The sequence below is a fragment of the Salmo salar genome, chromosome 27, assembly GCF_965601325.2.
Source record: "Salmo salar chromosome 27, fSalSal1, whole genome shotgun sequence".
Taxonomy (NCBI): domain Eukaryota; kingdom Metazoa; phylum Chordata; class Actinopteri; order Salmoniformes; family Salmonidae; genus Salmo; species Salmo salar.
In genome coordinates, this window is record NC_138317.1 from 9,673,320 (window position 1) to 9,688,028 (window position 14,709).

General features: G+C 40.6%; 1 protein-coding gene across 2 annotated transcripts in view; it reads left to right on the plus strand.

Annotated features, from left to right (window-relative positions):
* The window catches only part of sfpq (splicing factor proline/glutamine rich (polypyrimidine tract binding protein associated)), a 33,646-nt gene extending 20,082 nt beyond the window's left edge, over window positions 1-13,564 (plus strand). Inside the window, exons 10-12 of one of the 2 annotated variants that reach the window (XR_006762322.2) lie at window positions 12,386-12,437; window positions 12,727-12,831; window positions 13,442-13,564. Coding sequence is in view for 1 of the 2 variants with exons in the window: in NM_001139868.1 (NP_001133340.1) it covers window positions 2,576-2,689 (114 nt within the window). In the remaining variant the exon portion in view is untranslated. 2 annotated transcript variants of the gene reach the window in all.
* The last annotated feature ends 1,145 nt before the right edge of the window (window positions 13,565-14,709 follow it).

A 14,709-nucleotide genomic window follows, 5' to 3' on the forward strand; every position in this document is an offset into this window, starting at 1 on the left:
TATATAACGTTTCACATTGTATTTATTAAAGCTGCAGTAATGAACCTTTTGGGCGACATTACCGAATTAACATAGAAATGTGTTAGAGATTTGTCATTCTCATTGAAAGTACGTCTAAGAAGCGGTAGATCTGTTCTATCTATGCTTCTCGTTCTTAAGTTTTGTTTTTGCGTCTTACTTTCAGGTTTGTTCACCAGCTTGAATACAATACTTTTGCTTCTAGAATTTTTTTTTTTTGTTGCAGCGGTTTAGATGGTACAGTGATTATCTGTACTTGCTTGTTTTGTCACAAACTGAAATTAGGCTTTTAGCAACCAGGAATTGGAGCGTAGGGTGTCTTTAACTACAGTAAAGTAAGACGTGTTTTTATTTTCTAGCGCTGCACTGCGCACAGAAGCTTGCTAGCTAACGTTTGCTCTGGTCCAACGTTAAACCAACTCAGAAGTTCAGACATTCAAAGTCCCTCCATAGAAGCCACTCCTCCGTAGGTATAGTTCTGTGGGCGTAATTCAGATCATGCATGTGATAAGATGCCCAGCGCTTCAAGGCAAGCTTCCTCATCCTCTCTCCGTTTCTCCTCATTTAAGTTGCATCTCGCACCCTTCACTGTGACTGGTAGCACAGTGTGTTTCTTTAATTATGATTAAACCATGCTGTTTACGGCAAAATCGAATTTGCTTTTAACGACTTTACTATACAGATTAACTCGCTGACCCGTTCAATAGCAAGCTGCTCTATCCGCACTGATTGAAGTAATTTGTCGCACTAAATTTAAAACATTTCAGGGGTTTAACCAATTAAGTGTAATCTGTGATCCCAATTAAAACAATAAGTAGTAATGCTACATACTCACATTTTAAAAGGTGAGATTTTACCCTTTATGTTCACAGATTGATTAATAAGCATAAGCGTTTTGGTCGGTACCAGAACCTTGCAGGGGACTTTACAGCTAGAAGGTTTTAAAAAGGAACAAAAGAACTATATGAACCTGCCGTTGTTTATGGTTTTGCTGGTTGGAGCAGTGGAATGGAACAAAGAAGAGAAAAAATGATATATTCAGAACGAAACGATTGGGGAATTAATTTGGGTTCCAACCCATGGCTTCTAATCCATTTTGGTTTAGTTCCCCATGCAGCTGTGCAATGCCGAGCGTGTCCCTGTAGTGCACGGACATTGACAGCGCAGCACCGCTGGTAGAAGAATGTCTGGAGTCCCAAGAAAATGTAATGTAACGTTGCGGATAAAGTTGGGAATGATACCATGTCATGTGTACAACATCTAAAGACCTACATCCCTATACTTGCAGTGTCTGTTTCTAAAAGGACATTTGGGTATTTGTTTTAGTTTGTTTATTTTGCATGCCCTGAGACTGAGCAATGAGGAAGTGAATTGCAGCTGCTGCACTATTCTCAAAAACAAGCCAAATCGCTAGTGTGTAGACCCTATAACATGCCATTTACATAAAAAATGTAGCACTTAAGAATCATAACATTGTGTTGTGCAGGAGCAGGGTGACCGTTTTGTATGTGTGTGTGTGTGTGTGTGTGTGTGTGTGTATATATAAAATGAACCAAGGTCTTTTTGGTCCAGGAACTTAGATCAGGATTTGCCACAAACGCTGTGAAACTTCAGTGAAAAGAGTCTTAACCAGTGTTGGCCTCATTTGCCCAACTGACGGCATATTAACACATATGTGACGCATAGTAAATTGTAGAAGGTTTGGTCGGCGAAATGGCACTATAAAGCATTGACCAACCAAATAACATGGCAGGATTAGGCCAATGAACATCTATTTGAATTAGGCCTAGTCTATGGTGAGCCGGTAGACTCAAGCTTGTAGTTTGTAATGTGAAATTCATTCCCGCCTTATGTTCAGTTTTTTTACTAAGGCCATGAAAGTTAAGTTTAACAACTGGGCAAGACTTGATGTAGGCTCATTGATTAAAATAATATATTTCCCATTTTTATTGCCATTTGGAAGACCAGCAATACTGTAGTTGTTCAGTATTACATGTGTAATTAAGCAATGGAGGCAAGACGAGCAACAATGGGGTTACAGCTATATTGGAAAATAGGCCTGATATAAGTCTCCTTTTTAAAGCGTTTAAGAAAGTGGAAGTATAGCACTGAAGTGCATTTATCAACTGACCAGTCTGGCCAACCTGTACATTTTGGCATTGAACTTAATCTTTGAGCTTTCGGGCCATAGCAAACTGTCAGGCTTCCCCTAAATGCTCCATATGATGCCAGTAGTGAGTGAGTGTAGCCCAGCCTTTGGCATGCACAGCAAACTACGGTAGGACATAACTAACGAAAACATTACCCTTTCTTCCTTCTCCGTATGTTACCTGTGGCACCTGTGGATCTGCGTATTGGAACTATTTCAACGAACGTTTCCCTTGGACATGCCTCCTGCTGTTTATTTTTTATTTTGTCATGGCTCTCAAACAAAACCAACTCTCTTTCTACCCCCCCTTACTTCTCCCCTGAATATGGACTTGAACTGCGTGCCATCGCACTGCCTTCCCCTCACCCCCTCAATCTGCTTCCTTGGTATGGTTGTTGATCCCTGTAGCGAAACGAGCGGAACTTCCCTCAGGGAGGCCGGGGGGCAATGGGTCCTAACAACCAAGGGTTTGGCAGGGTCCGTGAGGAGTTTGATGGGCCTGCCAAGAAGCCCCGCTTTTAAATCTTTTCAGTGTCCCTCATAGCAGTGTTTTTGTGTAGATTCTCTGAACATCTTCACATTGAGTCATTGTTATATTTAAGTTGAAAGTGTTCTTACACTTTAGGTTTTTCCTTTTTGATTTTGTATTTGTAGTGTGAAATTGATGAATTGGTCACTCTCAGTAATCACATAGCGCTATCCCACCTATGTATAACTTTCTTTCCAGTTGTATCGTGCTCGTGTCGTAAATGGTGATAAATGTAAAATTTTCTCACCTTTCTATGGCTGTGTTTTGTGCCATTTAAGATTTGAACTAAAACCATGTAACTTTACAATAAAGACCTAGTTTGGTTCTTTCCAAACCTTCTTAAAGTTTATTTTAACCCAATTTTCAGTCGTTATCCTAAACAAGCCCAGCAAGAGTTGACAAGCCTTTTTCCCTAGAGGTTTATTATGTTGGACGCTGGGGGTGAACAGCAACTTTATAATGTAAATGATCACCATGTGAACTAAATGGAACAACATATGCATACTGGACAGTATTGATAAAGAAAGTTTACTTTTTAGAGCACAATTAGGCCTAGTAGAAATGGTACTTTTGGGGCCCAATTTTGACAACGGAAATGAGCAGTGCTGGTGTCAAACGCGATTAATGCTTCTAGAATTGTTTATAAAAATTCCAGGTATTTTTTTATTTTTTTTAAATGCCCTTGGACTTTTGCGACTTAAATTAAGAATTGTTTTAAGAGTATAATTTTTGTCTAGCCCTAATTGAAGTGTTATGGTTTTTGACAACTGTGTTGTTTTCTTTGCGTTGACAAAAAGGTAGTATGTTTGGCTCGTGTATTGTTCCCAAGTCAGCTACATGTTATTGAACAGAGGTTGAAAGTCCTCTTTGACCACATTTAACATCTCAAAGCAGCACTTGATTCATCCACTGTCTCTTGATATTGCATCATTCAATCTGTTTAATTGGAATGTATGTATCATACACGGGAATGTATGAAAACGATTTAAGAATGTTACCCAAAATAATCCCAGTTTCAGCCACTGTCTTGACCGATGTTCTTAGGTCATAATTCAAATGGCCATGTTATTATGAGAAACGGGAACTGTGAGAGAAGTGGTAGCCTTCAAGCTATCGTAGAACTTTTCAGCCTTCCGCTTTGTCCATTTTATTTATGGCTCCTTCGCTGAATTTCTTTAGTGTCTTTCATAGCCTAAGCTCTGATAAACCAACAGGGATGTGAAGTGATTCATTCCATTGACTATAGTCACTTTGAAGTTTCACATGAACAGATTGGACAACTAGGTCTGAAACATCATTAAAGGGATAGCTTGGGGTTTTAGCAATAAAGCCCTTTATCAACTTCCCCAGAGTCTGATTAATTTGTGCCTACCATTTTACGTCCATTAAGAATAAAGTTAGAGGTAGTTTCGTGAGGCAGTGCTAGCTTAGTGCAAAGATGAATTTTTGAGGATGCTAGCTGTACCTGGACTTCCAGTCCTTGCGCTAAGCTAGTTAGCATTTGCTCCCAAAACGACCTCTTCTACTGGACGCAGAGACGAACTTGTGACCACCATTTTACGTCTGACTGGGGAAGTATATAAAGGGCTTCATTGCTAAAACCCCAAGTTATCCCTTTTAGGATTAGGGCACATTGTTTAGAAACTGTCAAGGTTATCTTTCACACATTTATGAAGATGTTGAGATATGAAAACGCCAGCCCTTTGCAACAAATTTTCTTGATTTTTAAGACTGCTTGATTAGGTCTCTAAATCTGTGAAATTTAAGACAAAGCACACCAAAGGGTAGATACGTCAGCGATGTAAGCAACAACAAAAAAAAAAAGATAATTACCAAGAAAGCTACAGAGAATGGAGAACATTTTCCGTGTAGTTACATTTTTATTTATTGAAGATCAAACTTGTGCTCCTACGAGTTGTTTAAAAATAATCTCATCCATATTTTTTACATCGGTATTGAAATTGCACTAGTAACTGTGTACTTGAACTCAATAGGTTCTTAGTATTTTTGTCAATTTCAAACTCAACAATTACAGCACAAAGATTGATCGTGGTTGTGCTCAATGTTACTCAAATGACTACAAACATTCAGTTGTTTATCAAAACAGTTGTCTAAACAAATACTGATTGGATACCTTAACAAAAGTAATGTAAACCATAAAACATTCAATGTTGTTCCTGTATGTTTGTTTTGTGTACATTTCTTTTTTGACAGGTTTGGCCACTTTAAAGATTGCCGTGTGTAAGGAGACATTTCTAAAACAAGAAGTCCTAGGCCTAACTGAGTCGCACTTAATACAGTTTACTCCCGTGACTTGTCTTACACAGACCAACCTGATGAAGAGTCTTGCCTTATTGAAGAGTTTTCAGCAGTTTTCAGTAATGTAACAGGATACCAGTTGGTGAAATTGTTGTTTGATTAACAGAACAGTAAATGGCAACCCACTGTGACTGAAATCGGAACTGACACCCCATCTAATATTCTAACTGGGTGTTGTCAACGTGTCTAGGCGATTTGGAAGACAATGAATGAAGCCAGTTTGCCAGAATGGCTGAATAACAAGAAGGCTGGATCTGGCAGTGTTTCTTAGGGTGTATGTTTCTAGGTGAACTCTTTTAGTCAGCTCTTCCTGGACTACTCACCAAGTTGGTCAACTTGCTATACTCATGTTGACCTACTGTCAACTCGGTGGGATCTAGGCCTAGAAGTAGCAATGTACTGGGAAAGAAAGATCAGACATTTTAAATGAAATTTCAACTCAATCTCTGGTGATCTTATGTTAACAAAGGAAATGACCACGGTTGCTTTATTTGAGCCTTTTGGCCTTTGTTTACAGGCAGCCCAATTCTGATGTTTTCCCCACTAATTACTCTTTCGACCAATCGCATCAGATCTTTTCAGAGCTCATCTGATTGGTCAAAAGACTAATTAGTGGGTGGTGAAGTTTTAAGAATTGGGCTGCCTGCCTAAACGCAGCCATATCATACTGTTCGCAGATGGAATCACAGATCAGGACACAAACTAATGGTTAAAATAAATGTAGCTAGCTTTGTTTATGCACCTGTAGTGGGAATGTAGATCACCCCTTAGTTGGTTTTGTTTGTGTTGTCCTGGCTTTATGTGGATTATTGAAGTACTCTGAAATAGTTGTCAGACTTGTATAACCGATGGAAGTCTATGGTAGAACTTCCCCTTATTCCCCGTCACCCTTCAGCAGACTGAGGAGACCTGCGTACCTATAAGGAGCGAGAAGCTTGTCTTTGTCAAGTGTCTTGAGTGCATGGGCGTGCAGTAGCTGTGCAATAAAGTCCAACAGCCAGCCTGCCCCATTCCACAGTAGAGGCTCCAAGTAAAGGCTCCGGCAGTTGGTTACGTTGAGGATCAGTAGTTCTGCAGAAGTCAGTGGACAGTAGAGCCTGGACTTGTGTGCAGCGAGAGGTATGCTTACAGAGCCACTAAAAAGGTAAGTTTTCCTGTTAATGATTTGTTTAAATGCCAAACATTACTGCTCTACCTTCCTCTGTCACCTGACGTGATGTGACAATACAGGGGTTCTGGCATCACACTTCTGGAAAAATGGAATCACAGTGCAGTACTCGTTCCTCCCTCCGTATGTGAACGTGTGGCAATGTGTTTTTAGCCTGTGCAGTATCTGGTATTTTTCCTTCCGTTTCTGACTGAAGCTGGTCTCTGTATGAAACAAACTGTATATGGACTGCTGTGTCACTGGCTCAACAAATAGTGTATGGTGGTGTACACCCACAACTTGATGTTGGTTCAATCAACACAACTCCTTTTGCAGACTTATTTCAAGCTGTAATGACAAGTGCAATGGGGAAGGGGTTTACTGGCAGTTGTTTTTTTACATTTCATTATTTGGTTCCTTGGCCCTGTAGAAGGGACTTTTGGTTGTTGGTGGGGGGAGCTTTACTGTTGATCTTGGCCTCCTGTTTCATCAAGTAATAGAGGAAGCAATTCGTGAAGCTTGTCCAATGTTTGCCTAATATTAGAACAGAATTTACTTTGCCTATATTGCAAACCTTCATACAGTAGCTGAAATCATGTAGACCTAGGCTAAAATGTTGCAGCTAAGGTGTATCGTAGTACTTGAGCACAGGACTCTGACTCAAGTCGGACTAGTTATTTTCAATACAGAAACGGTAGCTTTGACTCGAGCAATATTCAGCTCTAGATTTTTTATTTTTTTTGTGTGTGTGTGTCTGGGAATGTGAATCATCCTGGTGACCAAATTGTTCATCTCGACTTGACGTGTGCTCTAAGTGGACTGGCTTTTTTGGAAGTCTACAGTGCAACACTGGCAAGTGATATTTGCCCAGTCGATTCAATATCACTGCAAAGTTGGAAATTAAGGACCCCTAACGAGTAATTGTCAACGCATTTTATCAGAGGTTTAGACTTGCTGTGTCCTAATACCCATACTAGCATACTATATACTTAAACTGCATACTATGTACTCCTCGTCGCATACTATTTAGCACGTACCGTTTAGTAAAAAGTATGCGGTATGCCACAGCCGCAACACAGTAGTGGCTCGTGACTGGCTGAGTAGGTGGGCCGGGGCCGGGTGGGGTTTTCCAGCCTGACAATGGCTCATATTTGATACATTTCTCTGAACAGAAATGGCGTAATATGCCTACTCAGGATGGTTATAGGCAGACTACCACATTCGACCTATACCATAAGCCATTTATCCTATTTTCAAAAGGACAAACAAACTTTGGTTCAATTTCAGCATATTTATTAGTGAAACCAAAGGGCTGTGAGAAATATAAATGCAACAATTTAAATGATTTTACTGAGTTACAGTTCATATAAGGAAATCAGTCAATTGAAATAAGTTCATTAGGCAATCTATGGATTTCACATGACTGGGCAGGGGCGCAGCCATGGGTGGCCCTGGGAGGACATAGACCCACCCACTGGGGAGCCAGGCCCAGCCAATACCCCCCCACAAAAGGGCTTTATTACAGACCGAGAAATACTCCTGAGTTTATCTGCTCTCCGGGTGGCTGGTCTTAAACATTCCTGCATTAGAAGCCTGACGTGGATGTCCTGGGCTGGCGTGGTTACACGTGGTCTGGGGTTGTGAGGCCGGTTGGATGTACTGCACTTTTCCTACAACTACTTTGGAGGCAGTTTATGGTAAAGAAATGAACATTCAAATCTCTGGTGGACATCCCTGCAGTCAGCATGCCAATTGCACACTCTCTCAACACTTGCGGCATCTGATATAACTGCAGATTATATCAGGTGCACCCGTGTAATGATCATGCTGTTTAATCATCTTGATATGCCACACCTGTCAGGTGGATGGATTATCTTGGCAAAGGAGAAATGCTCACTAACAGGGATGTAAACACATTTGTGCACAAAATACTCAATTTAAGGAGAACAAAAACTACTTTGCCTACATTTGAACGTTGCTGAATCGTCCCAATTTAAGTAGCCTAGTTTTTTGTTTGGCTACTGGATGAGAACTATAGCCCATCACTCAGTCCCCCTGTTTCAATGCATTGTGGAAGTGTGCAATGAATTCTACTAGATGAAGGGCAGAAATTAGTGGAACATCCTGGCATTTAAAGAAATTCACACACTGTAACACATATTTTTGTATACCGGGAATGCGTCATGCGAGATTGCGTTTGCTATTTGTTGATTTTGGTAGCTCATCCACATATCTAAGTGATCAGCTAATGTCAAAGCCAGAATGAGTATGACACCCTGGATTTAAAGTGTGCTCGATTTTCAAAATGTTGCATACTATTAAACTTCTATTTTTCCGCATACTCATGCGGCCTACTGTTTTAGGGTGAAAGTATAGGTGTTTGGACACAGCCACTGCATTTTCAATGCAGAAATAATGGGGAGTGATGAATTGTACTAGTATTTGGGCTCTTTCAGTCATCTTTCCTGCCTGTCTTGTCACACGCCACTAGCCCAGTTTTTTGGGGGGATGCATATGTGATCGGCAACCTCCAATTTCCAGATTTTCTTGGTTGTGCGGTTCATCATTATGGGATCTTACACGTTTTCAGTTGCTCCCCTAGGTAATTTAGGAAGGTTTTAGTTTGACTTATGACTGTTTTTGTGACAGCCAGTTTTCATTTATTTACTGTGATGAGATAGTAATGGAAATGACCAACATGAGCTTGTTGATTTTTATTTTCTACTTGACAACTGAGTCTAGGCTGGGAACAGCCTCTACTTTTGTAGAATGTAACTTAGCAATACACCAAAGGTCAACTAGAACGTGTCATTTTCAAGCGTTAATCCACTGAGCTATTCTTGGGCGGGTGGACAGTCTGGGGACTGGGTTTGGGGTCTATCTGGGTCATTCACAACCTAGATATTCATAAAGAGCACTTGGTCACCTTACGTGATACTATAGTGTGGCAACTACCGTACACAAGAAGGCACTGTTTCTCTTTCCTGTGCTTTGGAAAGACCTATGACTCCGTCCAAAAATGGCAGCCTGTTTTTTTTTTTTTTCTTCCCTTGTGCATTTTAGGGCTGACCCCATGTCGTCGATTTAGTTTGGTCGATAGACCGTGTATATTGACCGAGATTTCTTTAGTTGAGCGGTAGCAAAGAAAAATAAGTTAATGGTGTACAAGACACCTGTCTAAGTGGACTAATTCATTGTGGAGGGCCCGTGGTGATGGCTCAGTTATCACTCTAAGACATGTGCTACTGAAATTGTATACGGTTAAGGACAATGGTGCAACACTAAAATAATATTTTTTTAACAAATGAGCTTTCTCCCTCGTTTGCAAGCGGTCGCTGTCAGCGGTTTTGAAATATCAGTGCTCTGTTTTTATTTGATTTATTTAACCAGGTAGGCCAGGTTAAAGTCCTCATTTACAACTGCGACCTGGCCAAGATGAAGCAAAGCAGTGCGACACAATCAATAACAGAGTTACACATGGAATAAACAAACGTACACAAACACAATAGGAAAGTCCATATACAGTGTGTGCAATTGTTGAATTGCCGCCTTTTCCTAGACCATGTTGCTTTGTACATAATAGAGAAGTTAAACATATTGGTGTTGAGGAAAAATGCAGCAGAGGAAGGTGACAAAACAGCCCTTGCCATAATTGTCTATGAAAAGTGAGAGGAAACCCCAACTTAATTAGGTCTTTAATCAATAGCCTAATTGTGTCTTAGCTTATATAGATAGATAGATAGATAGATAGATAGATATATCTCACACACACAAAAGGACATTTCAAAGCGACCGCAAACTTTTGAACGGTAGTGTACGTACGTACGTACGTGCATGACAGATCATGCTTCTGTAGCCTGTTTGAATAATAGCCTACTGATTCTGTGAGCACCAAGCCTGGAATAAGCAATTTCACAAATTCGGCTGTTTTTAATCTTTGCTATGCTGTAATAAAGGCATTACACTTTTTGTTAGAACAGCCTTTGGTATTATTTAGTGTATACATTGTTCCAAATTGTCAAATGATGTATAATAACCCTCCTTTTTGTTGATATTATTATGATGATTATAATAAGTAATGTCATTATCATTCGGCTTAGTATAACAGCCTTGTATAACCACCATCAAGCTGTAAGCCTAAGAGTGCATCCTGCTTCGTCTTAATACCGTAATTTACTTGGGTCTATATTTCAATAGTTATATACGCTACTGTACCAATCATTAATTTGTTCATGTCATCACACAGCATACGAGTCATTCTGATTTTAAATGCAATGAAGCGTATTTTTTAAATTCGTTTTTTTTTTTTTTTTTTAAAGCGACCGTTGAATAATTAGACTAAACATTAAATAAACTGCTCTATTTCGGCAATTGCATTCACAAATGCATGCGACTGTTTTTAGTCTTGCTGTAAAAGGCTTTACAAAAACAATACTTTCGGTATGCATATTGGTTTTAGTGTTTACATTTTTCCAAACGGTCAGAAATGATGTGGAATCTACCCGCGCCTGTTTGGCACACATAATATGCACCCAGCGCTTGCTCGTTCCATTCCTTTTCCTGATCGCCAAGATTTTCCACAACTATTCAGTTATTCCACACATCTGACTTCCCCTTTTACCTGAGCAACCAGTAAACATTCATGTTTTGAGTTAATTTGTCACGCGCTCTGCATCCATTTTGCTGTCACACGTGTTACGGACTTCGGAGTTTCGAACCAATTTATTGATGTGATTATGATATGCTATAGGTCATGCCCCATTGGTCACGTGCATGCGATGCATAGGCCTACGTGTGTCACGTAAAGAGAGCAAGGGTTGAGGGAATGGGGAATGTTTTTCCTAAACATTTGGGTAACTGAACTTTTCATTCAGAAATAGCTGTAATTATGTTGCTGCTTCAGCAACACGGAGAGTGCGCTAAACACTGTTCTGTGGTGGTCGCTGCAGCAGGGAGGTGGACACAACGGGTGCTCGTCAAACGGTCTTTTTTTCCACTTTTTCTTTTTTTTTATAGAGCGCAACGAGTCGGAGCCCCGCCCGGCACAATCACATCAATTGTGGTCGGAGTCCCTCTAGTCATTTGTCTTAATTATTTCATCCAACAGTGTGCTTAAAGCATCAGACAAGCTCAGTGCATATAGTTGATTTGATTAAAACACAGGATGTCTATATATGGGAAAATACACATTTTTTATTTTGACCTATTGATTAGTCAAAAGAACAGACTACTCTCGGTCGACCAATTTTATATCTATTTTTTTGTCGGGGACAGCCCTAGCGCATTTCATGCTTCAAAGTATCATCAAACCTCCTGTCTTATATCAGTGACATTCTCAAGCCAGTGACCAGCCAGCCAATCGTAAAGGGTTCAGTTCACAAGGACTGTGCCAACCTCCTTGGTGTAGCAGTTTGTATGTAAACGGTGTGTCATGCAGCAAACTTAGTGTTGGATATCTTGGACTAAGCGTCTTGTGTAGAGAACTACCATGAGCAGTGAAATCAGCCCTAGGGCTGTCGAGTGTGTCTGTCTGCACTGTGATCCATTTCCCCTTGGGAGTCTCCTCTTTGAGTGGCCAGTCTGCTTCTCCGTATCCCCTTCAGAGTGTGATGCCAGAACTACCCTCCAGGGCCTCAGGGTCTCTACTGGAAGGGCAATGCCTTTTCCAAACTCGTTCTGCAAGACCGACGTCGCAAATGCCCATCATGATGTATAAGGTGAAAGCGTCTTCATAGGTGCAACTCCTGACGTTTTGGGGGTTTGCTATAACAATACTTTTCCAGTGTCAACCAAGTCAAGCTTACCTTGCTTTGTAACTGTTTTCAGTCCTCATGTTTTTGCATGATTGGTGTCATGGCTCTTAAGCGTTTGCCTGTTCCCTCGGGAGTTACAAAAATTTTTGCTATAAAGTGACGTAGCCTACATACCTAACTATGTCAAAATTTACTTTTTTAAGATTTGTAATGTCTGACATTAATTGGCACAAGTTCTTTTAACATTTTATACAATCAGTCATTTACATCTAGTGCATGCATGTACTATAGTTTCTGTACTTTAAATTCCAAAAAGCCTAATCTCTTTTTTTTGTTTTTTTTTTTACACTTTCAAGTCCTCTACATCCCTGTAGTTTAGCACTCATATCTACAGTTATTTGTGTAGTAGTGTCTTAGGATAACTTTCCCAAATTCCTAGCTTCGAGCTCATTGTTTCTCTCTTACTGCAGGGGCCTCGAGTGATTGTAGGAGGCTGAGGAGCTGCTCCTGGTTTAACATATGGTAAGCTACCTGCAGAGGGGCTAGATGGAAGCCTTTTAGTCATTGCACCAAAGGGCAAACACTAGTCTGAATTGATTTAATGTTGCTAAGACATTGTTTACCTTTTTGAAGCCTTTAATCTCTTAAGTGCTCATATTAAACAAATGGAAATATTTTTGGGGATTGTCAAGATTTCTTTTTTAGGGGGAGGGGGAGAGTGCACACCCAGACCCCCCCCCCCCCCCGATTTTTGACAATGTTGCTTCATTGTTAGTGGAAGTTGTTGACTTATGTTTTTCTTTTGTTGCAGGTTAATTGAAGAGACTGATGTCTGTTCAAACCTGAGCAGGGGCGCCTCTGGTCCATCCTAAAACAAGGATGTGGTCTATTCTAAAGCAAGGAAATGGATCTGCAGGTTGGTTGAACTATTCTCAAACATGTTAGTTTAAATGGTGTGGTTGCGGGTTCCTGGATGGCGCAGTGGTCAAAAGCACTGAGGTTTGATCCCATGCTGTGTCACAACCGGCTGTGACCGGGAGCCCCATAGGACTGCGCACAATTGGCCCAGCGCCGTCCGTGGTAGGGGAGGGTTTGGCTGGTGGGGTTCTCCTTGACTCATCATGCTCTAGTGACTCCTTGTGACAAGCTGACTCTGGTTTTCAGTCTAACAGTTTTTCCTCCCACACATTGAGGCTGACATCTGGGTTAAGCGAGCAGTGTGGTAAGTAGGGGGCCGGGCGGGTCATGTCTCGGAGGACGCATGACTCGACCGTCGCCTCTTCCGAGCCCATTGAGAAGTTAAAGAGATGAGCCAAGGGAGGTAATTCGGGGAGAGAACTGGGTTAAACATTTTTTTTTTTTGCTTGTGGCCAGGGACGTGCCTGGTTAGTGCTGGGACGGGAGACAGCCTGGGAAAACCGAGTGGTTGCGCTGTTATTGCTTGATTTCATGTTTGTCGATCATTTCCAATGGATGACATTATTTGTAGCGACTCAATACATTTTTCATATTTTCTCTCCCATAAGAACCGGACGGAAGGGAATTATGACGCCGCCCCAGCATCCAACCAGCAGAAAAGCTAGAAGTTCAACAGGAGATTTTTTTTTTTTTTTTTCTGCACACAATATTGCAATAAAAGGTTAAACTTGGAGATTTGTCCAGTTGTTTTGATTAAACCTGTAATTGTTCTAGTGCATCTCTAGAGATCTGACTACTATCCACAGGGATGTTATGGCCATCTAATAGCACTGCTAACACTTTATTTTACGGCACTGTTTCCACTGGAGTTTACCACACAAATTCAATATTCTTACAATTCAACACAATTGGTACTAAATTGTGCCTAGTGGCGCTTGTTAAATTACCATAATAAAAGTGCCATTAAGTGTCAATGTAAAATAAAGTACTGCCTCTGGTATTCACCTTGCCTTATTCAACAATTGAATAGAACTGATTGAACTTAAATGTGTAGGTTTAACATGGAAATTCTCCTACCATTATCACCAAGTATGAAAGTTAACATGTTTATTGTTCTGCCATGAGTAGATTTTGGTAGACCTATTTAGCTTGTTCTAAGGTGTGTGTGTGTGTCAAAGCTTTTAAACTCACTGAGACGCCCCTATTCTGACCTGTCTCGGAAGCCTCTTGTCCAGTTACAATTAAGGGCAAGGTACAATGTTTCCCTGTGCTGGATCACGCTTGTATCCTGTGGGTTGGCTGTCAACACTGGAGATGGTCCAGCGAAAGGGGCACCATGCTGGAAGCTGAAACTGAGGGAACAGAAGGCATGGAGAATGTGGGGCAGCTGTCTGGCCTGCATTGCAGCCTGGCACTTGTCTCCTCTGTAAGGCTATCGTTAGTTGGGCAGGAACACTGCCCCAAAATATCCCCAAAGCTCATGCTCTAGAAATATTTGAACATGATTATTTATAGTAGACATGTCAAGATGACCAAAGAAATGTTCTTGGTATATCTCGCGTAGACTGCTTTCCTGTTCTGATGTAGTTGTTGCATTCATAAAGATCAACTGTACACTAAGCAGGAAATGCTAATCATTCTTACATGGGGCATTTTGAAAATATTCAGATGCCTTTTTCCAAGTTTTAGAATAAGGCTAATGTATTTAAATTATGTAAATAAGGTACTACTGTTTTTAATACATTTGCAAAAATGTCTAAACCTGTTTTCACTTTGTCATAGGGTTTTGTGAGTAGATTGAGGATTACATTTTTTATTTAATACATTTTAGAATAAGGCTGTAACAAAATGTGGGAAAAGAGGTGTGATTACTGTC